This window comes from Chiloscyllium plagiosum, unplaced genomic scaffold, assembly GCF_037043375.1.
Source record: "Chiloscyllium plagiosum isolate Xiang-an unplaced genomic scaffold, Cpla_swu_hap1 HiC_scaffold_2, whole genome shotgun sequence".
In the NCBI taxonomy this organism is placed as follows: Eukaryota; Metazoa; Chordata; class Chondrichthyes; order Orectolobiformes; family Hemiscylliidae; genus Chiloscyllium; species Chiloscyllium plagiosum.
This window is the reverse complement of record NW_028270140.1, coordinates 158,247,100-158,274,396: the sequence shown is the minus strand read 5'-3', so window position 1 is coordinate 158,274,396 and position 27,297 is coordinate 158,247,100. Positions and strand designations below refer to the sequence as shown.

Sequence of the window (27,297 nt, the reverse complement as noted above, 5' to 3'; positions counted from 1 at the left end):
TCACACACACACAGGCAGATACAGTCTCTCTCTCTCTCTCACACACACAGGCAGATACAGTCTCTCTCTCTCACATACACAGGCAGATACAGTCTCTCTCTCTCTCTCACACACACACTGGCAGTCACAGTGTTAATTTTCCTCCTTCCCCGTTCACATTGTGGCTTGGGTTGCTCTGGGGTTTGATTGACAGTTTAACGGTGCGCACCGTGAAATGCTGCCTTGCTGTAGTTTCAGCCCCATCCCGCCGGATTCGGGGAGGTGGGTGTTATATAAACACAGTAGATGGCATTTGGTGCAAGTTTGCAGGAAGTTGCTGTGCACGCTTTGCAGGTTCTGTTTCCTGAGCTTTAAGGGGCTGTGGTTTCGTTTTATTTTTGCAGCCTTTGCGAGTTGCTTTTTATAGTCTCTCTCTCTCTCTCTGTGTGTGTGTGTGTGTGTGTCTGTCGCAGACTGCTGGAGCTCTCGCTGCTGAGCTGGAACTATGGCGGCTTACTGCAACATGATGCTGCGTGTGTCTCGGAGAGGGATACCTGCAGGGACCTGGAACCAGGTGAGAGCACACGGTGCAGCAAGGCCTGGGCTCCCTGCCTGCTGCTAGTCCAGTACATGGGCACCTCAAAGACTGGCACTGACCCCCTTGTTAAGGGCAAGGTCACGCACCCCTCTCTGCAGTCAGTGCTTTTATTGGTGTCTTTTCTTAAAATAAAAACATCTGTGAGCAAAGCTGCAAAAAGACACATGCTGAGGATGAGAGGATGCCCGAGCAGGTGGGTCCCTGCCTGCTTTTTAAAGACCCCCTTTGCTGAGACTTCCAGCCAAGGCAGTTGGAAAAGGTTATTTCTGCTGGGCCTACAACACAGTGTGTGTTTGTGGTTTGGCCGGGTTGGGTTCCTGCACTGTTTTGGGGGGGATTTTTCAGACACTTTGTGTTCCTGGGATCAAAACACAGTAAATCGCGTTTGGAGAGGGAGTCCTCTTGAGTTGGTGACCTTTATCGATCTGAAACATTACGTCTGTTTCTCATGTGCACTCCAGCTGTCAGAGCAACTGAGGGGTTTCCAGACCTGTCTGTGGGGAAGTACTGAGCTTAGGTTACAGTATTGGGTTGTAAAAAGACAGTTTTGGTGGGGTGGGGGTGGGTAGAATTGTATATTCCACTTTGGGGACTGTTGAGGTTTGGTTTGGATTGAACTGAACTGAAATAATCTGGTGGAAATATAGATTAATTTGAAAATATAAACTCTCTTCGTTCATCATTCTTTCACGCTGAGTAAAAGTTGGTATTGTTATGAACTTGTTCAGTAGCTGCTGGAGGAGCTGAGTGAGATCGTCCTTTATCAAGGTTATGATTGTACTGAGTGTTAGAGGCTGTTAGCACAGGGATCCTGTGATTGGATAGGATTGTCTGGTTTGATGAGGGGGGGGGGGTAAATCAACATCCCTCTTTCTTTTAACACCCCCCCCCCCCCCCCCCCCCCCCCCCCATTACAGGGGAAGTGAGCTTCTTGATGTCTGGCTCAATGGACAGGTTTCCATGGCTTTAGATAACATGGAATTTCAGTTCCTTTAGTTTAGTTTCAGTTTCGCTTTCTTTTTTATGTTTTTTATTTTTAATTTTTGTTTTATTTTTGCCCTTTTTATGCTGTAATCCAACTTCCTTGATAGATTCAGAGATGTACAGCATGGAAACAGACCCTTCGGTCCAACCCGTCCATGCCGACTAGATATCCCAACCCAATCTAGTCCCACCTGCCAGCACCCGGCCCATATCCCTCCAAACCCTTCCTATTCATATACCCATCCAGGTGCCTTTTAAATGTTGTAATTGTAGCAACCTCCATCACTTCCTCTGGCAGTTCATTCCATATATGCACCACCCTCTGTATGAAAACGTTGCCCCTTAGGTCTCTCTTTAGTTTAATCAAGAGGCATATCTCAATACAGCATAAAATCAAGAAAGAACCCACTCTATTCACTACTGCAGACTTACTGCAAGGCCACACTTAAAACTATTCAATTTATCTTATTCTGTGCTGTAACCTCTCCTAAACAGCAAAGGCAGTAACTGCACAGGTTCACTGCTGTGTCAGTTAGCTGTGTGGGTCGGTCCTGGATCAGTGGTGCTGGAAGAGCACAGCAATTCAGGCAGCATCCGAGGACAGGCAAAATCGACGTTTCGGGCAAAAGCCCTTCATCAGGAATCGTGGGTCGGTCTGTCTCTCTCTCTCTCTCTCTCTCTTGCACTGACCTGACCATGTGCTGCCTTTGTTGTTATTCTCCCTTTTTAAAGGTGCTCTTGTTTTGACGTTTTTTTTTCCAAAGTTCCTAAACAATGCAACAGCATATAAAACAGTAATTGCTGCTCCGGGAATTCGAGGAAATCACCTCCAACACCTAAAATACCTCAAAAAAGGAGCAGCTGTTACAGCCAGAAATGTTTCCTGTCCTCCATCTTAGATTACCCAGAATACTTCACAGTGGTCTGCTGTTATTGATTCCCTTGAATAAGGGAGTCACCAGTTTGAATCCTGCTTCTTGTCGTGTACCTGAGCTCAAAGCTAACATTTGTCTTCAGACAGTGGGGAGGGTGCTGAGGCAGTAAGCAGAGGTTTCCATTGCTGTGTTGTCAAAGAGAGAGGTCCCCCTTTTATCTTGGTCAACACTCTCTCAAGGAACATCTGAAACCTATTGAGTAACAGGGTCCCTAACCCTGACTGGGAGGCCCAGTATGCTACGTAATAACATTTCTGAACAGGTTGATGAGAACAATAGGTTAATGTAAAGGGCTTGTGTCACACAGCTGATTGTGTTTGTGTGATAGTCATGCCTGCATTTCAGATTAAAACACACTGATGGTCTGTCTTCAGAGCTGTAACTTCTGTTCTCCTCCCTCATTTGCCTCCTGGTCTCTCTGACCTCTGCCAGTTATTGAAGGTTAATACCTGTCTCCAGTGATGATGAGTATTCCTAAACAGAGCTGTGAGTCTGTTTTGATAAAAAACCCAGGTTTTATCAGCAGTGAAGTCACATGCGCAGCTCCTGCCTTAAACATCGACATGTGCTCTCTTGATTACAGTTCTGACATTTCTCACCTTGAAGAGGTGAGTAACCAATCGAATGGCAGGCACTTCCCTATCCAAGCATCACTCTGAGTGCAGTCTCTGCCCTACCTCCTCACTGTGTTTAAACAGAGACTCTGTGCAATGTAAACAGAGACTCGCACTGTGTTCTGGTGAAACCAAACCAAGAGAATACTTCATTGCAAACTCTCGACAGCATTCTCTGAGTGCCACCTTCTGTGAAATTGAAGCCCTACCTTTGGATTGGTTTGAAGAGGATTCTACAGCTGTCTTTAGAGGCTGGGAACCCAGAGAGATGTCTCTCACCAGGACAAAGCCAGATTTGAAAGGTTCTGATGATTTGAAATTTGGGATTTTTGTGTTTCCCCTGAATTAGGGGAGTAGCGGGTGGTATCCTTACTAAGCATGTCTTTAATCAGCCCAGTGAGTAACAGGATACTCCCAGTCTCCCCTGCCCCACTCCGTATCCTGTTCTATATCCATGCCCATGTGCACCACCTCCTGCAGGTTTCCAGATGTTCAAGTGGAGGAGAGGACAGGATGGAACTGAGGTCAACACATCTGGTTTACTAGGACTCTGTGGACAACTTTCTCTACTCTATTATTTAATCTGTAAGTAAAGCTCCTTCAACATCGTCCACATCAAACACTCCCAGCAAAGGGACTGCACGGGGTTTGCCAGGGTTGGAGAATCTGAGCTACAGGGAGAGGCTGAACAGGCTGGGGCTGTTTTCCCTGGAGCGTCAGAGGCTGAGGGGTGACCTTATAGCGATTTACAAAATCATGAGGATAGGGTAAATAGACAAAGTCTTTTCCCTGGGGTCGGGGAGTCCAGAACTAGAGGGGCATAGATTTAGGGTGAGAGGGGAAAGATATAAAAGAGACCTAAGGGGCAACTTTTTCACACAGAGGGTGGTACGTGTATGAAATGAGCTGCCAGAGGAAGTGGTGGTGGCTGGTACAATTGCAACATTTAAGAGGTATTTGGATGGGTATATGGATACGAAGGGTTTGGAGGGATATGGGCTGGGTGCTGGCAGGTGGGACTAGATTGGGTTGGGATATCTGGTCGGCATGGACAGGTTGGACCGAAGGGTCTGTTTCCATGCTGTACATCTCTATGACTCCCAGGACAGGGGCAGCACAGGGTTAGATACAGAATAAAGCTCCCTCTACACTGTCCCCATCAAACACTCCCAGGACAGGGACAGCACAGGGTTAGATACAGAGTAAAGCTCCCTCTACACTGTCCCCATCAAACACTCCCAGGACAGGGACAGCACAGGGTTAGATACAGAGTAAAGCTCCCTCTACACTGTCCCCATCAAACACTCCCAGGACAGGGACAGCACGGGGTTAGAAACAGAATGAAGTTGCTTCTGTTCTTTCAACCTGCATAGACTCTGTCCCTATTATCCCAATGACAGGGACAGCATGAGGTTTGATAAAGAATAAAATGTTCTCTATCTGTCACATTAAACTGCCAGGACAGGGAAACCACGGGGTTAGATACAGAGTAAAGCTTTCTCTATTCTTTTTCATTACAATGTAATGCGTCCTCTGTGCTGATCTCATCAAACTCCTAGGATAGGTACACAAAGGGTTAGAGTCATCCAGCACAGAAACAGGCCCTTTGGCTCAACTCATCCACGACAGCCAGGCTTCCGAAACTGACCTAGTCCCATTGGCCTGCGTTTGGCCTACATCTCCCCAAACCCTTCCTATTCATGTACCCATCCAATACCTTTTAAATGTTGTAATTGTACCAGCCTCCACCACTTCCTCTGGCGGCTCATTCCATACGCGCACCACCCTCTACATGAAAACGTTGCTCCTTAGGTCCCTTTTAAATCTTTCCTCTCTCACCTTAAATCTATGCTGTTTAATTTTGGACTCCCCTACCCAAAGAAAAATGGCTTCGCTATTCACCTTCTCTATGCCCCTTGTGTTTATAGACCTCGATAAGGTCACCCCTCAGCCCCTAATACTCCAAGAAAAAATGTCCCAGCCTATTCAACTTCTCTGTATAGCTCAAACCCTCCAATCTTGGTAACATCCTTTTCAATCCTTTTTGCACGCTTTTTAGTTTCATGTATGATTGTCACATTTAACGGGATACAGTGGAAAGTTTTGTTTTGCGTGCTATCCAGGCAAATCATCCCTGACATTAGTACATCAGAGCAATAGAACACAACGCAGAATACAGTGTTACAGCTACAGAGAAGATGCAGAGAAAGATCAACTCTAATTTAGGAGGTCTGTTCAGAAGTCTGATAACAGCAGATAAGATGCTGTTCTTCAATCTATTTACATGTGTTTTCAAACTATTGTATCTTCTGCTTGATGGAATCTGGTGGGAGACAGAATTACGAGGATGGGAGAGGGATCTTTGATTAAGTTGGCTACTTTCCCGAGGCAGTGGGAAATGTAGATGGGGTCAATGGAAGGAAGGCTGGTTTAAGAGATGGACTGGGCTGTGTTCACAACTCTCTGTAATTTCTTGTGCTTTTGGGCAGAGCAGTCACCGTACCAAGCTGTGATGAGTCTTGATAGGATGTTTTCTAAGGTGCGTCTATAAAAATTGGTCAGGGTCATTGGGAACATGCCAAATGTCCTTAGCCTTCTGAGAAATTAGAGGTGTTGGTGTGCTTTCTTGACTGTAGCATCGAAGTGGATGTAGCAGGACAGATTATTGGCGATACTTCCTTCTAGGAACTTGAAGTTCTCCATCACCTCGACCATTGCCCCACTGATACAGACAGATGCGTGTCCTCCACTCTGCTTCCTGAAGTCAATGATCAGCTCGTTCATTTTTCTGACACTGAGGGAGAGATTGCTGGCCTATCCAGTTTGCTAACATCCTTCCTATTAGGAGGGCAACCAGAATTGTAACCGTACTCCAAATGTCTTATACAGCTGTTCGGAGAAAGTGAGGACTGCAGGTGCTGGAGATCTGAATCAAGAGTGTGTTGCTGGAAAAACACAGCAGGTCAGGCAGCATCCAAGGAGCAGGAGAATCAACGTTTCAAGCATAAGCCCTTCATCAGGAATGTGATGCTGTTCACCTTGTCTATACCTGATGAAGGGCTTATGCCCAAAACATCGACTCTCCTGCTCCTCAGATGCTGCATGACCTGTTGTGCTTTTCCAGTGCCAACTCTTGTTGAACATGATGTCCCAACTCCTGTGCTCAGTGCGCTGACCGATGAAGGCAACTGTGTCAATTGTAGTCCTCACCACCCTGTCTACCTGAAACACAGCTTTCAAGGCACTATGTGGCTGCACCATTAGGTCTTTCTGTTTGATTATACTCCCTAGCATGAACTCTGTAAGTCCAGCTCTAGTTTGCCTTACCAAAATACAACTCCTTGCATTTATCTGAGTTAAACTCCATCTGCCACTGCTCAGCCCAGTGGTCCAGCTGATCAACATCCTGTTGTATTGTTAGATAATCTTCTTCACTGCCCACTACACCACCAATTTTGGTGTCATCCTCAAAAGTACTAACTGTATATTCACATCAAAATTGTTTGTTTCTATAAATGACAAATAACAGTGGACTCAGCACCACTGGTCACATGCCTCCAGTCTGAACAACAGCCCTCTGCTTCCTCCATTTAAGCCAATGTTGTCTCCAGTTGGCTAGCTCTCCCTGGATCCCATGTGATCTAACCTTACTAACCAGTCTACCACGTGGAACCTTGTCGAAGGCCTTGCTGAAGTTCATGAACACAACACTCACTGCTCTGCTCTTCTCTATCTTCTTGGTAACCTTTTTAAAAAAAAACTCAATCAAGTTAGTGAGTCCCGATTTCCCACATACAAAGCAATGTTGGCTATACCTAATCAGTGATCGTCTCTCCAAATGCATGTAGATCCTATCCCTCCAATAGCTTCCCCACTACAGGCATTAGACTCACTGCTATATAGTTCCCTGGCTTTCCTCGCAGCCCTCCTTAAATAATGGCATCACCGTACAGTGTTCCAACACCACACCCATGGCTGGCAATGAAACCAGTTCCTCTGCTAGGGGCCCTACAATTTCCTCCCTAACTTCCCATAATGTCATGGTGGATATGTGATGTAAGTTGGATACAGAGTAAAGCTCCCTCTACACTGTCCCCCATCAAACACTGCCAGGGACAGGGACAGTACAGGTTAGACACAGAGTAAAGCTTTTTCTACACTGTCCCATCAATCGCTGCTAATTTCTGCTGTGTGCTGCGATATCAATCTCGCATGAGCATAGTTAATTGGAGAGGATTGACTCACTGTTCAGTTAGTTCTACATTTCCTCTAATTGTGATCAGTCTGGAGCTGGGGGGAGGGGAGGAGGTGGGGGCATGTAGGGAGCTGGGCGAGGGGAGGAGGTGGGGGCACTGGGAGACATTAGACAATAGGTGCAGGAGTAGGCCATTCTGCCCTTCGAGCCAGCACCACCATTCATTATGATCATGGCTGATCATCCACAATCAGTTTCCTGTTCTTGCCTTATCCCCATAACCCTTGATTCCACTATCCTTAAGAGGTGGGGGCGACGGGGGTGATGTGGGGGCGACGGGGGGGGAGGTGGGGGTGACGGGGGGAGGTTTGGGGGAGGGGTGGGAGGTGGGGGCAATGGGGGGAGGAGGGCAGGTGGGGGTGTCAGGGGGAGCTGTGGGGGAGGGGAGGAGTTGTGGGGGCAACGGGAGGAGGCGGGGGTGACAGGGAGGGGAGGTGGTGGGGGTGACAGGAGGGGAGATGGGGGTGACTGGGGGATTTGGGGGAGCGTGTGCCCCTCGAGCTCAGTGTGCCCCATTGAGTTTGACACTGCAGCTGATGTGTCAGTAAAACCCTCATTCTGGGTCATACAGGACATTAAACAATGGACAAACCCATTCACCTCGTCCTGTTGGCAGCAGCTCCTGAGACTCCTGACTGAGGCACAGACCCATTGCTGAGAGTTTATTGGCAGCACGTCAGACAGACTACTGTGTACACGTCCTGCTCACTTCACAAAGTTTACCCAGCAAGTGCCCCACGGTGACAGGCCTTCGTCTTACCCCCAGGTGTGAGACAGGGAGAGCCCTGTCTTCCCCATCCCCGTCACTGTCCCCGTCACCACTGAAGGGCATTTATGACAGAGATGAGGTAATCATTTTTTTCTCTGGGAGTTGAGATTCTTTGGAATTCCCTTCTGAAAAATGCAGGATTGCTCAATATTTCTAAGGCAGAGGGAGATAGATTTTTGTTACCCAAGGGGATGGAAGATTACTGGGGGATATGCAGGAATGTAGAGTTCAGGTTAAAATCAGACCAGTCTTGATCTTATTGAATGACATAACAAGCAAGAGTGGCCGACTGTAGCGCTGTGTTTGCCTGTTTGTGTTCCCCCAGTATGCTGCTCCATTGTTGTAAAGCAACAGGTATTTGACAGGCTAGCATTTATTTCTCGTCCTTAGTTGCCCTCTAAGGTGGGCATGAACTGCAGTCCTGGGGTGGTATGGAGGCTCAGTGGTTAGCATTGCTACCTCACAGCGCCAGGGACCCGGGTTAGATTCTAGCCTCATGTGGAGTTTGCACTTTCTCCCCATGTCTGCATGGGTTTCCTCCCACGATCCAAAGATGTGCAGGTTAAGTGGATTGGCCATGCTAAGTTGCCCGTAGTGTTCAGGGATGTGCAGGCTAGGTGGGTTAGCCAGGGGATGTGCAGGGTTACAGGGATAGGGTAGGGGGTGTGGGTCTGGATGGGATGCTCTTTGGAGGGTCAGTGTGGTCTCAATGGGCTGAATGGCCTGCTTCCATACTGTAGTGATTCTATGTGTTGTAGGTAGACCCACAATGCCCTGAGGCAGGGAAGTCCAGCATTCTGACCCAGCGACAGTGAAGGAATGGTGATATATTTCCAAGCCAGGTTGGTGAGTGGCTTGCCGGGGGTGGTGTTCCCATGTATCTGCTGCCCTTGTCCTTTGGAAGGAAGAGACATTTTTAAAAACAAGTTCCCTGACCCTCATTGTAAGTGCAGTTTACACAGCTGCTAGTCAAGCAGTGGGAGAGGGGATTACTGCAACAAAGCTAAGAGCTGGGGAGGAAGGGAGATTCAGTCAGCAACCACAGCTGATTGGTCTATGGAATTGTGACCAGTTGTTTGTGACAAAGGAATTCTGCCTGACAACAACTGTGATTGGCTCCCAGGTAGCTGAGCAGCTTGTGAATGTGAACAATATGATCAGAAATCTTAAAACTTCATGCAGTTTTAAAAAAAAGCTAAAGCCTGAACCAAACCAGTTTATTACTCTTCCCAATTCATCAGTGACTTCCTAATTTGTGAACCAGTCACTCTGTGTCTCCCACAATCAAGTGGAGATACCTGGAGAAGAGACACTGAGGCGTAATACATCCTGACAATAAAATGATATTCTCCATGAACTGTGTGGACAGGGTCCATTAAACTTAGTTTCCAGTCATTCCCTTAGCCCAGAACAAATTTTTTTTTGGTTTGTAAGGGGGTTGAGAATGTCATCTTGTAGTAATAGCTGGAGTCTACTTGTAATAAATAGTCATTCTTGTTAAGCATAGGAACGTGCTCTGTGCTCTCTGTTTCCCTGGGGAAGTTTGTGTCCTTCAATTAGCTCTTTAACTTCTCTGAGGATTCTAGAAATGGCAGGACCTGATTTTCAGTGTGTGAGTCTGCTGTGTCCTGGATGGTGTCAAGCTTCTTGTGTTGTTGGAGTTGCCCCCATCCAGGCAAGTGGGCAATGTTCCAGCACACTCCTGACCTGTGCCTTGTAGATGCTGGACAGGCTTTGGGAGATCAGGAGGTGACAGGACGTTTATACATAGATGCTAGCTCTTTATGTGATGAGTCCAGATCAGTTCCTAGTTCATGGTAACCCCCAGGATATGGTTTGTGAGTAAAATATAATGTGTTTTCTCCATTTCCAGTCTGTGTTTTCTGTACGTCATTGTTTTTCAAAGTTATCTCCTGATGTCACCCTCTAAGTGTGTATTTTTGTTTATGCTCTGAAATCTCTTCAGTGCAGGCCTGTGGTAGTGCACAGGGCCATCCTCAGACCAAAAGGGTCTGATAACCTCCCAGTGTCTGACAGCAGCTCTCTGATACTCACTCTCCGTCACTCATTAACCTCCCTGGAGCAAGGACTGAGGGGGAGGAGAGAGGGGGAAGGACTCAGGATGAGAGGGACTTGGAGGGAGAGGGGCTTGAAGTAAGGGAGCATGAAGAGAGGGGTAGGAGATGGGGAGAGGGCAAAGGTTTATTTGTTGCTGAGGATCACTTAATGAAGAAGAACCAAATGAAAAGTGAATTGTTTCCAATGTTCAGTTCTGCAGCTGTCAGTTCTCCACCAGTGGGCAGAGGCACACCAAGTTCTATGATGACCCTGTGTCAGCAGTGAAGGATATTCCTGATAATTCCACCTTACTGGTTGGAGGTGAGTTGATGCAGTTCTTTTGTGTGTGTGCGTCTGGTATCTGTGATGTTCTCTCTTCTTGTGAGATGAAAGCTAATTGCTGCAGAGAAATCTGATCTTTTCTCCCCCCTTTTCCTCTGCTCAGTGTATGCTATGCACATACTGTATTTTTTAGCAGTTGTACTGTTTTCTTGCTAACTCTGTGTTTTAGCATGTTAGTGTACCTTGAATAAGCTTTCTTTTGAAAATAGACTCCTCATTGTATTTATGAAGAAACTGGATTCTTAGACGTTGTTCCTTCAAATCCAGTCAAGAGAAAGCATTTCACTGGTCACATCAGAAACTGGGGAAGTATTCCTCAGCAGAAATGACTTGATTGGAAAGTACTTTAGTGAACGGCTTATTGTTAGAAGAGAAGATGAAGTATAAGATGTTCTGGAGTCTATGATACTCTAATCATACATAGTTCAGAATTCCTGAGCACATATGGTTCAGGAAACATGACATTTTGAGAAGTTCCTTTAATCATTCTTTTAAAAGTACCAATCAGAGAGGGTTGTATCAGAGAATGGAGGAGGTTTTTTTTTACTTGTATGTTGTGATCTCTGGGAGGGGATGGGGTGTTGTGTGAGGGTAGTGCCCCCTCTCAAACCTTGGTGTACCATTGTGTTGAATACTCACTTGCTCTGTCTTCCCTTCCTGCTTCACTGTTGTTAGGTTTTGGATTATGTGGCATCCCGGAGAACCTGATCAATGCTTTACTGAAGACTGGAGTCAAGGGCATCACAGCTGTCAGTAACAACGCAGGGTAAGTCTGACCAAACAAGGAAATCCAAGCCCATCCTATCCCTGTCCCTGTCCTGGGAGAATTTAATGGGGGACCATGTAAAGGAGGCTTTACTCTGTCCCCATCAAACACTCCCAGGACAGGGACAGCACGGGGTTAGATACAGAATAAAGCTCCCTCTACACTGTCCCCATCAAACACTCCCAGGACAGGGACAGCACGGGGTTAGATACAGAGTAAAGCTCCCTCTACACTGTCCCCATCAAACACTCCCAGGACAGGGACAGCACGGGGTTAGATACAGAGTAAAGCTCCCTCTACACTGTCTCCCATCAAACACTCCCAGGACAGGGACAGCACAGGGTTAGATACAGAGTAAAGCTCCCTCTACACTGTTTCCCATCAAACACTCCCAGGACAGGGACAGCACGGGGTTAGATACAGAGTAAAGCTCCCTCTACACTGTCCCCATCAAACACTCCCAGGACAGGGACAGCACGGGGTTAGATACAGAGTAAAGCTCCCTCTCTAATCTTTAAATCTGAAAGTAAACTGAAGGTAAAGCTCTCTTGACAATGTCTCCATTAAACACTCCCAAGTGAGATACAACAAGGGATTAGAAACGGAGTAAAGCTCACTCTAATCTTTTAATCACAAGGTAAAGCATTCTCTACACTGTATCTAACCCCGTGCTGTCCCTGTCTTGGGAGTGTTTAATGGGGACAGTGTAGAGGGAGCTTTACTCTGTATTTAACAGTATAGAGAGAGCTTTACTCTGTTCCAGATGTAGTGATACGTGTTGAATTAGTCTCCTGGGTTTTGACCCTGCAGTTCCCAGGAATATTGGTTCTGGTTGAATGTTGACCTTGAACAAGTGTGTGTCATTGTACTGGGATTACTGTCAGCAGCAGTTTAATCGGTTGTAAATCATTCACCATGAAGTGTGATTGGTGGAACTGTAAGGCGAATAGCCTTTTTCTAATCTGATGTGTGGATATTGGCTCTCATAAACTTTTTATGTGTTAGCAGGGAGCCGGGATGTCGGTAAACTTTCTGACCCTGGCACTGAATTACTCGTCAATGAATCTGGCACAAGTGCTTTACGTGTGCTCACACAGAAAGGGCTTATCTTAATCAGGACAACAGCAAGCCACACATCTGGGAGAGGGAGTTTCTGGAGAGGGTGGGTAGATTGTGGGGTTTTTGACTGTGTTACTGGGCAGCCATCAGTTTGAAATATATTGCTGTGTTTTCAAACTGACAGTGATGAGGGCAGTCCCTTGATGGTGACACATCGTTTCTGTTTATTTCAGGGTCATTTGGCTGGTGGGTGAGAACGGAACTTCCAATAAATCTCTGTCAAGTCATTGAGTTTGTTTCCTTGGGTGTTACTGGTTGGGCCAGCAGTTATTGCCCGTCCCTAGTTACCCTTGAGAAGGTGGGGGTGAGTCCATGTGCTGTAGACTGACCCACAGTCAGGACAGTGTGGGGGGTGAGGGGTTGGGAGTTGTACCCGTCTGGTGGTGTCCATCTGGTACATTTTGGCCTTAGGTTGGTGGAGGCTATAGGTTTGGCAGATACTGAGTAGCCACAGTGAGTTCTTGCCTGTTGTGTCACTGGTCTGTTTGTGATGCGCAAGTGAGTGGTGAAAGATGATGGAAGGTGGGTGAGACTGGAGATTAATCAGATTGGCCAAGATCCTGTTGAATGGGGTCACTGGACAAAATTGCCTCCTCCTCCTGCTTTTAAATTGTTTGACCCCAGGGCCTTCATCGCCATCCTCTGTGTATATGGGCATGGGGTGCCATGTTCAGCCTGTGTCCGCAGTCTGTCTGTCCTGTTTGGGTGAAGGGGACTTTGCCAGGAACTGAATTCCTGACTCCTGGTTTTTGTTCTCTCACTGAGCCATATAATGTAGAAACAGACCCTTTGGCCCACAATGTCAATGCTGACCAACATAACCCAAACTACACTAATCCTATTGACCTACACTCTGTCCACAACTAACTACTGTATATCCTGGCAATATAAATACTCATCCAGATGTTTCTGAAACGGTGAGAGTACCTGTCTCCACAACCCTCTCAGGCAGCACCTTCCAGATTTCTACCGCCCTCTGGGAGAAAAGTATTTATCTTAGATCTCCTCTAAAACATGAACTCCTTACCTTGAAGAATGCCCTCTGGTCTTTGACATATCTGCCATGGGGACGATATTCTCACGATCTGTGCTATCTATGCCTCAATCAGATCCTTCCTCAGTCTCCTGTGTTCCAATGAAAACTAACCCAGCCTTTCCAGTCACTCTTCGTAACTGAGATTTTCCATCCCGGCAACATCCTGGTGAACCTCCTCTGCACCATCTCCAGTGCATTCTTTTGACAGTGTGGCGACCAGAACTGCACGCACTATTCCATCTGTGGCCCAAAAAATGTTTTATAAAGACATTTTACAAAGACTTCCTTGCTCCTGCGTTCTATGCTGCGGCTAATGAAGCATCCCATATGCCGTCTCCCCACCCTGTCTACCTGTGCTGACACCTTCAGGGATCAATGGGCTTGTACACCAAGGTCTCTCTGTTCCTCAGTACTCCCTAAGAACTTAACATACATTGTGTATGTCCTTCTCTGACACATCACGATATGTACTGATCAGGATTAAATTCTATCTGCTGTTGCTCTGCCCAATTTCCCAGCTGACCAATAGCAGACTGTATCCTGAGACCATCCCCCTCACTACCAATAACACCCACCAATTCTCATGTCATCTGCAAACTAACTAATTAAACCATCTTCATTCACATCCAAGTGGTTACTGTGAATAACAAACAGCGAGGGTCCAGCATCGATCCCTGGGGTACACTTCTGATCACAGGCTTCCTCTTACAAAGACAGCCCTCCACCACCACCCTGTGCCTCCTGTTTGGAAGCTAATCCCGGATCCAGTTTGCCAACTTGCTGTGGACCCATTTTGGACTGGCCTTCCATGTGCCAAGGTTCTGACTGAAGTCCACTGCCCTCGTCAATACACAGAAGACCTTCAATTATCCGAAGGTCACTGGTTGGGGGGGGAGGGGGTGGGTATTTCGCTCGGTAATCGAATTCCGGATAACAAAGTTTAGCAAGCATCAGAACCTTGCAATATTGCTGGAAAATCCGATATCCGGATAATCGAATGCTGGATAATCGAGGTTTCTCTGTATTCGTCCCTTTTCAAAAACACTCAATAACGTTAGTCAGACAGGACCTCCCTCCAACAAACCCCTTCTGGCTATCCCTACCTTCCTTCAGAATTTTGTTCCAATAATTTCCCTCCCACTGATATCAGACTAACTGCTCTGTAATTACCTGGCCTATCCCTGCTGCCCTCCTTGAACAAAGGAACCACATTATCTATCCTTCCGTCATCTGACACTTCTGTGGTCAGTGAGGTACGGAATATTTCCGCTAGGGCCCCAGCAATCTCCCCCCATAGCAGCCTGGGATACATCCCATCAGCCCCTGGGGTTTTATGATCTTGTATGCACTAAAATATCTAAAGCCGCCTCCTTATTAATTTTAAACCAGAATCTCACCATCCCAATGAATATCTCCAGTTACAATACCTTTCTGCTGTGTGAGTACAAATGAGGAATATGCATTTTTAAGACCTCCCCCATGTCCACTGGCGCCACGCAAACATTGCCCTTTTGGTCTATATGAGGCCCGATTCTTTCTCTGATAATCCACTTGCTGTAATATAAATAGGTTTTTGATTAATAAGGGGATGAAAGCTTATAGGGAGAAGGCAAGAGATTGTGGTTGCGGGTGGCACAGTGGTTAGCACTGCTGCCTCACAGCGCCAGAGACCCGGGTTCAATTCCCGCCTCAGGCGACTGACTGTGTGGAGTTTGCACATTCTCCCCGTGTCTGCGTGGGTTTGCTCCGGTTTCCTCCCACAGTCACAAAGATGTGCAGGTCAGGTGAATTGGCCGTGCTAAATTGCCTGTAGTGTTAGGTAAGGGGTAAATGTAGGGGTATGGGTGGGATGCACTTCGGCGGGTCGGTGTGGACTTGTTGGACCGAAGGGCCTGTTTCCACACTGTAATGTAATCTAATCTATATCAGCCATGATGGAATGGTGGAGCAGACTCGATGGGCTGAATGGCCTAATTCTGTAGTCAGCACGTGTGCAGTTGCATTAAATGCCCCAGTTTGTTGGCACTCTGGAAACATGGGTGACATGTTTTGTTTCTATCTCGCTCTTCTGCTTTCTCTACAGGGTGGATAATTTTGGCCTGGGGCTCCTGCTCCATACCAAGCAGATCAAACGGATGGTGGCATCTTATGTGGGTGAGAATGCGGAGTTTGAACGACAGTATCTATCTGGGGAGTTGGAGGTGGAGCTGACCCCACAGGTAAGAAACAGAGTGGCAGCTACACTTCCACTGCTCTCAGCAAGGGGATGGGGAACTGGGCAATAATCAGTGGTACTGACCCCTGGTCCCCCACTCCTACTCCCACCATTAGGGACAGGCCTGGCAGAGGGCAGCATTATATCAATTTACCTCCTGCCTGTTTCCAGGAACCCCCTCAGCACTCCAGTGACAAGACTCCAAGGAAGTGAACCCAATCTCAATACAGCATTAGGCAGCTTTACTGGGGACAGTGTAGAGGCAGCTTTACCCTGTATCTAACCCTGTGCTGTCCCTGTCCTGGGAGTGTTTGATGTGGGGGGGATCAGTGTAGAGGGAGCTTTACCCTGTATCTAACCCTGTGCTGTCCCTGTCCTGGGAGTGTTTGATGTGGGGGGGATCAGTGTAGAGGGAGCTTTACCCTGTATCTAACCCTGTGCTGTCCCTGTCCTGGGAGTGTTTGATGTGGGGGGGATCAGTGTAGAGGGAGCTTTACTCTGTATCTAACCCTGTGCTGTCCCTGTCCCTGGCAGTGTTTGATGGGGGACAGTATAGAGGGAGCTTTACTCTGTATCTAACCCTGTGCTGCCCCTGTCCCTCGTGGGCAGGTTGGGGGAGCGGGGGGAGTTGGGATGGGGGGGTGGGGGGGGGGGGGGGAGTGTGTCGAGGAAGCTTTAATTTTAAAGGAATAGAGTGAGCTCTGACTCAAATCTGTCTGTGTCTGTCCTGGGAGTATTTGATGTTGATAATTTTGAGTGTGATTTATTTTCCATGTGAAAATGAGCTGACATGGTTGTTCCTGAGGCACCGTTTGTGTGGCAGTCCCTGCACAGTTTTGGGTTTGGGACTGAACATCTGTATTCACACTTCACACCTGGTGGTACTGATTAATCTCCTGGCTTTTCTCTCTGTGTCTCTGTGTCTCTCTCTCTCTCTCTCTCTGTGTCTCTCTCTGTCTCTCTCTCTCTCTGTGTCTCTCTGTCTCTCTCTCTCTGTGTCTCTCTGTCTCTCTCTCTCTCTCTCTCTCTCTCTCTCTCTCTCTCTCTGTCTCTCTCTGTCTCTCTCTGTCTCTCTCTGTCTGTCTCTGTCTGTCTCTCTCTCTGTCTCTCTCTGTCTCTCTCTGTCTCTCTCTGTCTCTCTCTGTCTCTCTGTGTCTCTCTCTCTCTCTCTGTGTCTCTCTCTCTCTCTCTGTGTCTCTTTCTCTCTCTGTGTCTCTTTCTCTCTGTCTCTTTCTCTCTGTCTCTCTCTCTCTCTCTCTCCCAGGGAACTTTGGCTGAAAGAATTCGAGCTGGGGGTGCAGGGATCCCTGCGTTTTTCACCCCCACTGCCTATGGGACGCTGATTGAGGAAGGAGGGGCCCCAATAAAATACAACAAGGACAGCAGTATTAGCATCGCCAGTGAGCCCAGAGAGGTAATGGTGTGCATCTCCCATCTGCTGCCCAATTCCCAGCTCACCCTGAGCCCTCTTACTGTGATGATCAGTCTCTGGGTGCTGATAGTGACAACATCTTTGTCCCTCTCTCCCTCCTGTCCTCAGTTGGGTGCTTGGTTTGATTTGATTGAGATGTTTTCTGAATGAGTTGGGATTGTGAGGTAGGAGTTTCATGTGGGATCAGGGATTCTGCACCCGGTGGCTCAGTGACTGGCATTGTTGCCTCACAGTACCAGGGGACCCGGGTTAGATTCCACCCTCTGGCTACTGTCTGTGTGGAGTTTGCACATTCTCCCCGTGTCTGTGTGGGTTTCCTCCAGGTGCTCTGGTTTCCTCTCACAATCCAAAGATGTGCAGGTTAGGGTGGATTGGCCATGCTAAATTGCCCATAGTGTTCAGGGATGTCCAAGCTATGCGGGTGAGCCATGGAAAATTCTGGGTTATAGGGATAGGGTCTGGGTGGGATGCTGTTTAGAGGGTCAGTGTGAACTCAATGGGCCGAAAAGCCTGCTTCCACACTGAAGGGTTTCTATGATTCTGATTTCATTGGTATTTTCGAACAATCTGAGTGGTCACGTGTTTTGATCCCAGCCTGAGACCTCTCTGATGAGGAGAGGGTGTGTGAGCTTCCCATGATAGAGTCGTCTTTCCTCACTCACCCACTGTGTCGGCTCTGTGCTGCAGTCTCTGGATTGGACGCTCGGAGCAAGAGGAGACCATTCTGCCTTTTTGAATGGTCCTGACTGATCTTCCAGTTCGTGCTCCCTGTTCCTGCCGACTCCTCATGCTCTTGGAACCCTTTCGCCCCAGGAAGTACGTCAGAGTCCTTGGAAAAACTCACTTTCTGTGGCAGAGAATCCCACCGGCTCCCCACTCGCTGGTGGAGACATTTCTCCCATCTCAGTCCACAATGCCCCCCCCCCCCCCCCCCATATCCATCGAGTGTGAGCCCAGTACTGGATTCCCTGGTAATTGGGAACATCCTTGCTGCATTAACCCTATCTACTCCTGCTAGAATTTTATGGATTTCTGAAATCCCCTCATTCTTTTAAGCTCCAAATGTTGCTAAAACCTGTATTATGTAGTTGACTACATATCACTGCTGTAGATCCTGGTCCTGAAGTTTAAATCTCCAATTAATCACATCAGGCCAATCAAATTGGTTACACAGCCCCCTCTACCTTACCCCACTCTCTCCCTCCCACCCCTTACTCTCCCTTCCCTCTGGATCCTCTCCATTCAACCCCCCCCCTCCCACTCCCTACTGTGTTCACGGTGATATTGCAGCTGACACCCTCCTGTTTTGTGTTTTCCCCTCAGGTGCGGGAGTTCAATGGCCGACACTACATTCTGGAGCGAGGGATCACTGGGGACTTTGCCCTCATTAAAGCATGGAAAGCTGATCGTGCGGGGAACGTTGTGTTCCGGTAAGTTGTGTTCCAGACGCTGGACCAACCGCAGGGTCTGGACTGGAGCAGGGTTGGGGTCAGGGTCGAGTCCGGGTTGTTCATGGGAGAGAAAGCACAGATTGTGACTGTGAGGTGACCTTATTGTTGTGTTGGCAGGTCGTCTGCCCGTCTGTCCATCTGTCTGTCTGTCCGTCCTATTCACTCATCAGGATGTGAGTGTTGCTGGTTGGGCCGGCACCAGCCAGGTGTCTCACTAAGTGAGTGTCTCACTTGGCCATTCCAGAGGGCAGTGCAGAGCCATGCACATTGCTGTGGGTCTGGAGTCACATGGAGACCAGATGAGTTCAGTGTATGGGCGGAAGGTGGTGGCTGAGTGCTGTTAATCCAGAAAGCTGGTAGTGTTCTATGGACTGGGTTTGAATCCTGCCATGGCAGATGGTGGAATTTTGAATTTAATCAAGAATCTGGAGATAACAGTCTAATGATGACCATGAAACTGTTGCTGATTCTCAGGAACAGTCAGTCTGGTTCACTCATGTCCCTAACATCTGACCTCCTTCCTTACCTGGTCTGGCCTATGTGTGACTCCAGACCCACAGCAATGTGGGTGACTGTTACCTGTCCTCTGGGCAATGAGGGATGGATAACAAATACTGTCGAGTAACATCCAGGTCCTGTGAATAAATTTAAAAAAAAACTTCCTCCCTAATGTGCATTAATGACCCAGATGGGATTTCTATGACAATTGGTGATGGTTGTCATGGTCACCATCACTGAGGCAAGCTTTCAATCCCAGATTGATCAGTTGAATATAAACTCCCACTGGGTGGCCCAGTGGGATTTGAATCCATCTGTCCTGGGATTTTGATGATTAATCCAGTGACGTTACTTCCCTGCTGTCTGTCCAGTTCTATTAGGTGATGGTTTGGAAATTGCTGTGATTGGTTGGGCCTATCGGGTGGGGGTAAGACTGGATGAATGGTGTATTCTGGATTAGAGTGGTGCTGGAAAGGCACAGCAGTTCAGACAGCATCCGAGGAGCAGGAAAATCGACATTTCAGGCAAAAGCCCTTCATCAGGAAGGGCTTTTGCCCGAAGTGTCAATTTTCCTGCTCCTTGGATGCTTTCTGAACTGCTGTGCTTTTCCAGTACCACTCTAATCCAGAATCTGGTTTCCAGTATCTGCAGTCATTGTTTTTACCTGGCTGAATGGTGTAGTTTCCCCTGGATACAGTGTCCCTGAGCTCCCACATACAGGAACCCACTCTCTGCAGTGGGGAGCGATTTGCATTGATCGTGCTGACCTCTGTGAGCACCTGTGTATAGTGTTACCCACCACTCCCCAGGAGGGGACAGTCTGCCCTGTTCCATTGGCTCTGTGTTGAATCTTTTCCACCTGACCCCTCTTTGTTCCCTTTCAGGAAGACGGCGCGGAATTTTAACCAGCCCATGTGTAAAGCTGCGAGAGTGACGGTGGTGGAGGTAGGTGTGTACTTCTGGGCTGGAGGCACGTCTTGGTTTGAATGTCTAGGCTGAGAGGATGGTTTCTCCCTAAGCTGAGGGGAATCGAGAACAGTGGCTCAACTCCGAGAAACAGAGGGGCCACTGTTTCAGGAGAGAGTTTGGAATCTTTGGAATTCTCTGCCCTAGAGGACTGTGGGTGGCCAGTCTTTAAGTAGTTTCAAGTCTGAGAGAGATATTTGGAAAGGAATGTACAGTATGTGGGGGGGGGGGGAGGGGGCAGTGTGGTGAGGTACCAGGTTTATCCCTAATAGTGGTTTTGAACACTGCAGCACAGGGAGTTCATTTCCCACGTAGTTTTAGTTACAGTCTGGGTATCCCTGGCATGGGTCAGCAGTTATTGTCCGTCTGTAATTAGCCCCTTGAGAAAGTGGTGTTCAGCTGCTGCCTTGCACTGTCTGAGGTGTATGCGGATGCTGGGAGTGACCGAGCATGAGATGGTATACAGGAGCGAGATGGACAGAGAGATGCTGGTGTTCTCCGAGTGCCAGGGCCTGTCAGAACTTGCTCCTTCCTCACCGAGTGTCGCATTTACAAGCTGCTGGAGTGAGGAGGTAACCTAGCAACCAGCAAAACCCATTGGTCAGTCTGAACTGATCTGGGAGATTGAAATACAATAAGGGAGGTGAGACAGGAAGAGCTGGGCGTTTGATTGGTTTGTTTTGATTAATAGTGAGATTGAATTATCTTTGAAGAATGAACATCTCATGCATTTGTTTAATTTAGTTTCATATTCAATCCCCTGGTCTCTGAGAGACTCTGAATCTGTCTCAACCAAACCATTCAGTCTGGCTGTCCTTCGAGAGTGGCCACACTCAGCACCAAGCCGGGCTCCGTGATCAAAATGGTGTTGCTCGAACAGGGAATGCATTTGGGATTTAAAGAACAGTGACAGCACGGGGTTAGATACAGAGTAAAGCTCTCTCTACACTGTCCCCATCAAACACTCCCAGGACAGGAACAGTGTGGAATTAGATACAGAGTAAATCTCCCGCAACACGGTCCCCCATCAAACACATCTCAGGACAGGGACAGCACAGGATTAGGTACTGAGAAAAGCTCCCTCTACACTGTCCCCATCAAACACTTCCAGGACAGAGACAGCACAAGGTTAGATACAGAGTAAAGCTCCCTCTACACTGTCCCCATCAAACACTCCCAGAACAGGGACAGCTTGGGGTTAGATACAGAGTAAAGCTCCCTCTACACTGTCCCCATCAAACACTTCCAGAACAGGGACAGCACGGGGTTAGATACAGAGTAAAGCTCTCTCTACACTGTCCCCATCAAACACTCCCAGGACAGGGACAGCACGGGGTTAGATACAGAGTAAAGCTCCCTCTACACTGTCCCCATCAAACATTCCCAGGACAGGGACAGCACGGGGTTAGATACAGAGTAAAGCTCCCCCTACACTGTCCCCATCAAACACTCCCAGGACAGGGACAGCACGGGGTTAGATACAGAGTAAAGCTCCCCCTACACTGTCCCCCCCCCATTAAAACACTCCCAGGACAGGGACAGCACAGGGTTAGATACAGAGTAAAGCTCCCCCTACACTGTCCCCCCCCATTAAAACACTCCCAGGACAGGGACAGCACAGGGTTAGATACAGAGTAAAGCTCCCCCTACACTGTCCCCCTCATCAAACACTCCCAGGACAGGGACAGCACGGGGTTAGATACAGAGTAAATCTCCATCTATGCTGTACACAACCCCCAGGCTGGCAGTGTTTATGGGGAGAGTGTAAGGAGAGCTTTACTCTTTCAAACTCAGTATTGTGAGTGTTTAGTCGGCGCAGAGTAAAGCTCCCTCTACACTGTCCCCCATTAAACGCTCCCAGCACAGGGACAGCCTGTGTTAGATACAGAGTAAAACTCCCTCTACACTGTCCCCCATCAAACACTCCCAGGACAGGGACAGCACAGGGATAGATAGAGTAAAGCTTCCTCTACACTGTCCCCCATCAAACACTCCCAGGACAGGGACAGCAGGGAGTTAGATACAGAGTAAAGCTCCCTCTACATGGAGCCCAGAGTGTACCGAGTGCAGTTTTCGAAGAGTCTCTGTGCTGGGTGTAAATGTCCCACTCTGGCCTGGTGGGTCTCTGGCCTTGCTGAGTCACTGAGGTGGATGGAAAGCCCCCTGGCTCCTGGAAAGGTCTTGAGGCAGGCCAGTCAAACCTGAGACGGTGTCACTGTGTTTGAGCTGGGATCAGCTGTGACCTGTCTGTTTACGGTCAGTGATCCAGCTGAGAGCAGTGATCTCATTCAGGGGAGTGTCTGTCTCTGAGCTGGCTGGGAGAGAATCCAACCGGGATCATCGATTGGGGAAATTGGAATCGCGGGCGAGCGGAGGATGGGTTGTTGCTGACACACTGTGTCTGTTTATGGTGTTTCCAGGTTGAGGAGATAGTTGACGTTGGATCGTTTGCCCCTGAAGATGTCCACATCCCCAGTATCTACGTGCAGAGAATCATCAAGGGGGACAAGTATGAGAAACGGATTGAGGTGAGGAAAACCACTGAGCCCATCTCAGCATGAGAGAAAAGTGACAGCAAACAGAGCTCATCCAGGCCTCTGAGCCCGTCCCTCACCGGGGGGGGGGGGGGGGGGGGGGGAACGCGTCCCTGCTCTGAGCTCCCCTAGCCAGGATTTGGTGGAATGGGATGGGGGGCGGGGGGCAGTGTCCCTGAGCTCCCCAGCAGAGGGTTCCCTGTGCCGTCAGTGGGAACAGTGTTCCTAACAGTGTGCTAGATGTAGTTGGGAATTAGAGGGTTATTTGAAGAGGAATCGAGTGGATGATGATCTGGGGAGGTGGTGGGCAGGTAGAGTGACGTACAACAATCATTGGGGCGAATGGCCTCCTTCTGTCTCATTGTGTCTGCTTCATGTTCTGTGATTCCTGAGCGCTGTTCTGAATCGACTACCTGGCTCTGACGGCACTCTGAGGGGATCTGATGGAGGTTTGCAACATATGGGTGGGCAGAGGAGGGAGGGAGAAGCTTTTCCTGCTTGTGAAAGGATTGAGAATGAGACAGCAGAGAGAGAGCGTGTAGCTCTGAGGGAAGGTCACTGGACCTGAAACATTAACTCAGGTTCACCCCCCCACAAATGCTGCCAGACCTGTTGAGTTTCTCCAGTATTCTGTTTTAGTTTCAGATTGTGAGGGGTCTTGGTTGATGAGGGGAGGATCTGTCCTCCTGTGCTGGACACTAGTCCGAGGAGCAATAGTTTAAAAATAAGAACTTTCCCTTTTTAAGACACCAATAAGGATATTTCCCCGCCCCCTCTCAGGGTGGTGACTTTATGGAATTCTCCTGTAGTGGACTCTGGGTTATTGAATGTACTCAAGGCCGTGTTAGAGAGAGAATTGATTGACAGTGAAGTGGGGGGTTATGGGAGGAGAAGCAGGATCTTCCTGGTGGAGTGTGTTGATAGGGTCATTGAGGTATACAGCACGGAAGCGGGCCCTTCGGCCCATCCTGTCCCCACTATTCTAATCCCATTTCCCAGCACTTGGCCCAAAGCCTTCAATGCCTTGGTATCACAAATGCACATCTAATTACTTCAATGTTCTGAGGGTTTCTCCCTGTGCCACCCTTACAGGCAGGTCCCACCACCCTCTGGGGGGGTTGTTCTCACACTCAAAGGGCTGAATGGCCTACTCCTGTCCCTAAGTCCCTGTGTTTCTATAACGCTATAGAACGCGGAACAGAGCAACACAGGAACAGGCCCTTCAGCCCTTCATGCCTAGGCTGTTCTGATGCCATTCTAATCTAATCCCGTCTGCCTCTCCCATGATCTAATTTGCCTTTAACCCCTACTTGTCCCTGTATCTGTTGAAATGCTTCTTAAACTTTGCTATTGTATCTGCTCCTACCACCTCCCCTGACTGTCTATTCCAGGTACCGACCACCCTCTGCGTTTTATATTTTTTAAAAACAACATGTCTTGCACATCTCCTTTAAACTATCCCCCTCTCACCTTAAACCAATGGCCTCTAGTATTTGACATGTCCACCCTGGGAAAAAGTCTCTGACTATCCTCCCTACCCATACTTCTCAGAAGTATATGCAATTCTATCAACCTCTGATACTAGTGAAAACAATCCACGTTTGTCCAACCTCTCCTTCCAACTGATACACTCCAGTCCTGGTAATATCCTGGTAGACCTCTTCTGCACCCTCACCAAAGCCTCCTCATCCTTCCCATGAGGTGAATAGTTCCTTCTGCACCCAGCACTGATGGACTGACTGGCCAGCTTCGAAATCCTGGAATACCCTCCCTCAGGGCATTGTGGGTCACCCTACAGCACATGGAGTGCAGCGGGTAAAGAAGGCAGCTCACCCCCACCTTCACAAAGGGGCAACTAGGGACGGGCAATAAATACAGGCCCAACCAGTGAAAGCATGGCCTCCTCCTGTGACGTGGACATTATGTGAGTCTATTTCAATGTCATTCATTGCCATGTGGCCCTCCTGTACCTCACGGAAAGAGTTGGGAGATGCTGTGTTTCATACACTCTGGGATGCTGGTGTTGGTGCTAAGGCCAGCATTGATTTGTCTATCCTGAACTGACCTGCAGGAGGTGCTGGTGAGATGCCTTCCTGAACTGCTCGGCCTGTGTGTTTGAGGTACAGTCATTTCTTCTGTAGAGTGATAGTCATGTTCCTGTGCAAACCCATGCTGTATAAGAACCATGCGATGCAAATAACACTTTTAAAAGTGTTGGTGATGCAATCGTGCTACAGCCAACACATGTTTTTTTTAAAGTTTGCACTTTGGAAACAGTGTCTCAAGTTTGTCAATTGTGTTCCAGCAAAATTGTGCATTATAGTAGAACGACCTGTGCAGTGCTTCTGGTTTAATCAATGGAGTGGCCTGTTCAGATCAAGAGTCAACCTCCTCACGGGAGGTGGGCTGGTGGTGGTCATGGTGAGGGGGCTTTGGAGTCTCGTGTTGACCAGACCGGGTGGAATGGCTGATTGCTTCCACCTGAAGGACATCGGTTACAATCCACTTAGAGTGCACTAACTTTTAAAAGAGGTGAATTCCCCAGCTGAACGAACCAAAATACAGGATTTCACTGTTGAAGAATTACATTGTAAGCAGCTAAAATAAATGTAGGTCAGAGGGTAACTAACGAGCTGTTGATGTGTCACATTGAAAATGGAAGTCAGTTTTGTATCATTGAACAACATCATGAAGCGCTTTCTCTCTACAGCCCGTAGATATGAAGTGGTAAAGGAATAGCTTAGAGTGACCTAGACTGCCAGGAAATGCACCCCCCCCCCGCAAAGCAGGCTGAACCTTCCAGGGTCCTTTCAGTCCTGTTGTCCTCTGCCTGAGTTTTCCTGGAGAGGGTTAATACCCTGGGTACACCCAGAGCTCACTGCTCAGGAACCCCAGCCATTCTGTTCCCTGCCAACTGGTCACAGAACCCTTCGGTATACCTTGCTGTGCCTCCTTCACAAATCCATTTTCCCTGTTTCAGCCCAGCATCAGGTTGTTTTACCTGAGCTGTATTTTTATTGAGAGCAGTACAAAAAAAACTATCACTTAATCTTCTGTGGCTTTCCGTTTGGGTTTCTATCCCCATGGCAACCAGAGATGACAGGGACTCGTCTCCAAACTGAAGTGTTTACCAGGAATTCAAATGTTTCCCACCCCGCTGAAAGAAACAGGCCCTTCGGCCCACCATGTCGATTTTGTCCATGTTTTATCCACCCACCCCAGGAACTACCCCAATGATCCAAAAACCTAAAGCTCTCTCTCCTCCATCATCCCTTGAGCCACTTTAGACTTAAGAGGGCACCTTAACTTCAGTATTCATAGTTATAAATCGCACGACACTGGGTTATAGTCCAGCAGGTTTATTTGAAAACACAACCTTTCGGAACGCTGCTCCTTTGTCAGGTGCTAGTGAGAGAGGATATATCAGGCACAGAATTTAAAAGTAAAAGATCAAAGGGTCCTACAATTGATATGAATGTATTGAACAAACCTAGATTGCTGTTAAGACTTTAATCACTTAGAATGGAGATGCACGTTTCAAGAGATTAATATGTAAGTACCAGAAATTCTTTCAAGTCTCTGCTCTGAGATACCTTAAAGTATGACCTTTCTTAAAGGCAGTGTCCCCATTCCGGATCTTTCCGGATGCTTCTGTGTTGCTGTGATGATATGATGTTCTTTCCATTCAGAGACGAACTCTTCGGAAGCTGGGGGACTCTCAGCCCAAGCCGAAGACGGAGGCTGACGTCGTGAGGGAGCGCATCATTCGGCGAGCTGCTCTCGAGTTTGAGGATGGCATGTATGGTATCCTTTAGCAGCGGGTCCAGCCTTTTAAAGGTTGAGAGGTTGGAGGGGAAGACGTTTCCAACGGGACAGGGTAAACTGGAAAAAGCTAACCATTCTCATTGGCTGGCCAGTGAAGTTACCAGCTGTGTCTTTGGCCAGTCATGGTTGCCCCATCACGTCAGGAGGTCCAGCCAGTTAGAATGGCTGCATACAGGCAGGGGATCACAGTCTAAGGATACAGGGTGGGTCCGTTAGGATAGAGAAGAGGAGAAATGTCTTTACCCAGAGAGTGGGGAGCTGTGGCATTCTTAGTCACAGGCTAGAACATTGAATGTTTTCAAGATGAACTTACATATAGTTTGTAGGATGAAAGGGATCAAAGGGTTTGAGGAGAAGCAGGAACAAGGGTCCGAGTTGGATGATCAGCCATGATCCTCTATTGAATGGCAGAGCAGGCTGGAGGGGCTGAATGGCCTTCTCCTGCTTCTGTTCTCTGTGTAAGGGGGCTGGGGAGTGGACGGAGAAGATCCTGCAGAGATGTTTCCGTTCTTTGGGAGTTTCAACCCAGCAACAACATCATGAAGGTTGAGTTGACTTGCTTTAGGTCGTGGAGCTGTGAGGAATCTACCCCCTTGTGGTCAGGATTCAGGTCACCACTGATACAGCCCTGGCTGGGGAGGGACTGGAGGAATTCCTGCATCCAAACCGAGAGAAACAAATTTACTGGCAATTGCTGAGTGCTCATTAAGTGAGGATGGATTTGGAGAGAGACGGTATGAATGGATCAGGGAGAATGGTGTGATCAAGAGAATGTGAGATCTGCAGACGCTGGAGATCAGAGTCGAGAGTGTGGTGCTGGAAAAGCACAGCAGGTCAGATAGCATCTGAGGAGCAGGAGAATTGACGTTTCGGGCATAAGCCCTTCATCAGGAATGTGAGGGGGAGCTGGGAAGGGAGCTG

At 48.2% G+C, this 27,297-nt stretch overlaps 1 protein-coding gene across 2 annotated transcripts in view; it reads left to right on the top strand.

The window, feature by feature from the left end:
• The first annotated feature begins 242 nt into the window (after positions 1–242).
• The window catches only part of oxct1a (3-oxoacid CoA transferase 1a), a 50,218-nt gene continuing 23,163 nt past the window's right edge, over positions 243–27,297 (top strand). The window contains exons 1-10 of one of the 2 annotated variants that reach the window (XM_087975210.1): positions 243–261; positions 453–553; positions 10,405–10,513; positions 11,210–11,300; positions 15,539–15,674; positions 16,935–17,084; positions 18,426–18,532; positions 19,936–19,996; positions 22,438–22,545; positions 26,241–26,355. In XM_087975210.1, the coding sequence (XP_087831336.1) occupies positions 485–553; positions 10,405–10,513; positions 11,210–11,300; positions 15,539–15,674; positions 16,935–17,084; positions 18,426–18,532; positions 19,936–19,996; positions 22,438–22,545; positions 26,241–26,355 (946 nt within the window). In that variant the 5' untranslated portion in view covers positions 243–261; positions 453–484. Of the gene's footprint in view, positions 262–338; positions 554–10,404; positions 10,514–11,209; positions 11,301–15,538; positions 15,675–16,934; positions 17,085–18,425; positions 18,533–19,935; positions 19,997–22,437; positions 22,546–26,240; positions 26,356–27,297 lie in introns of those variants that run through there. The other variant, XM_087975203.1, reaches the window with a different exon arrangement.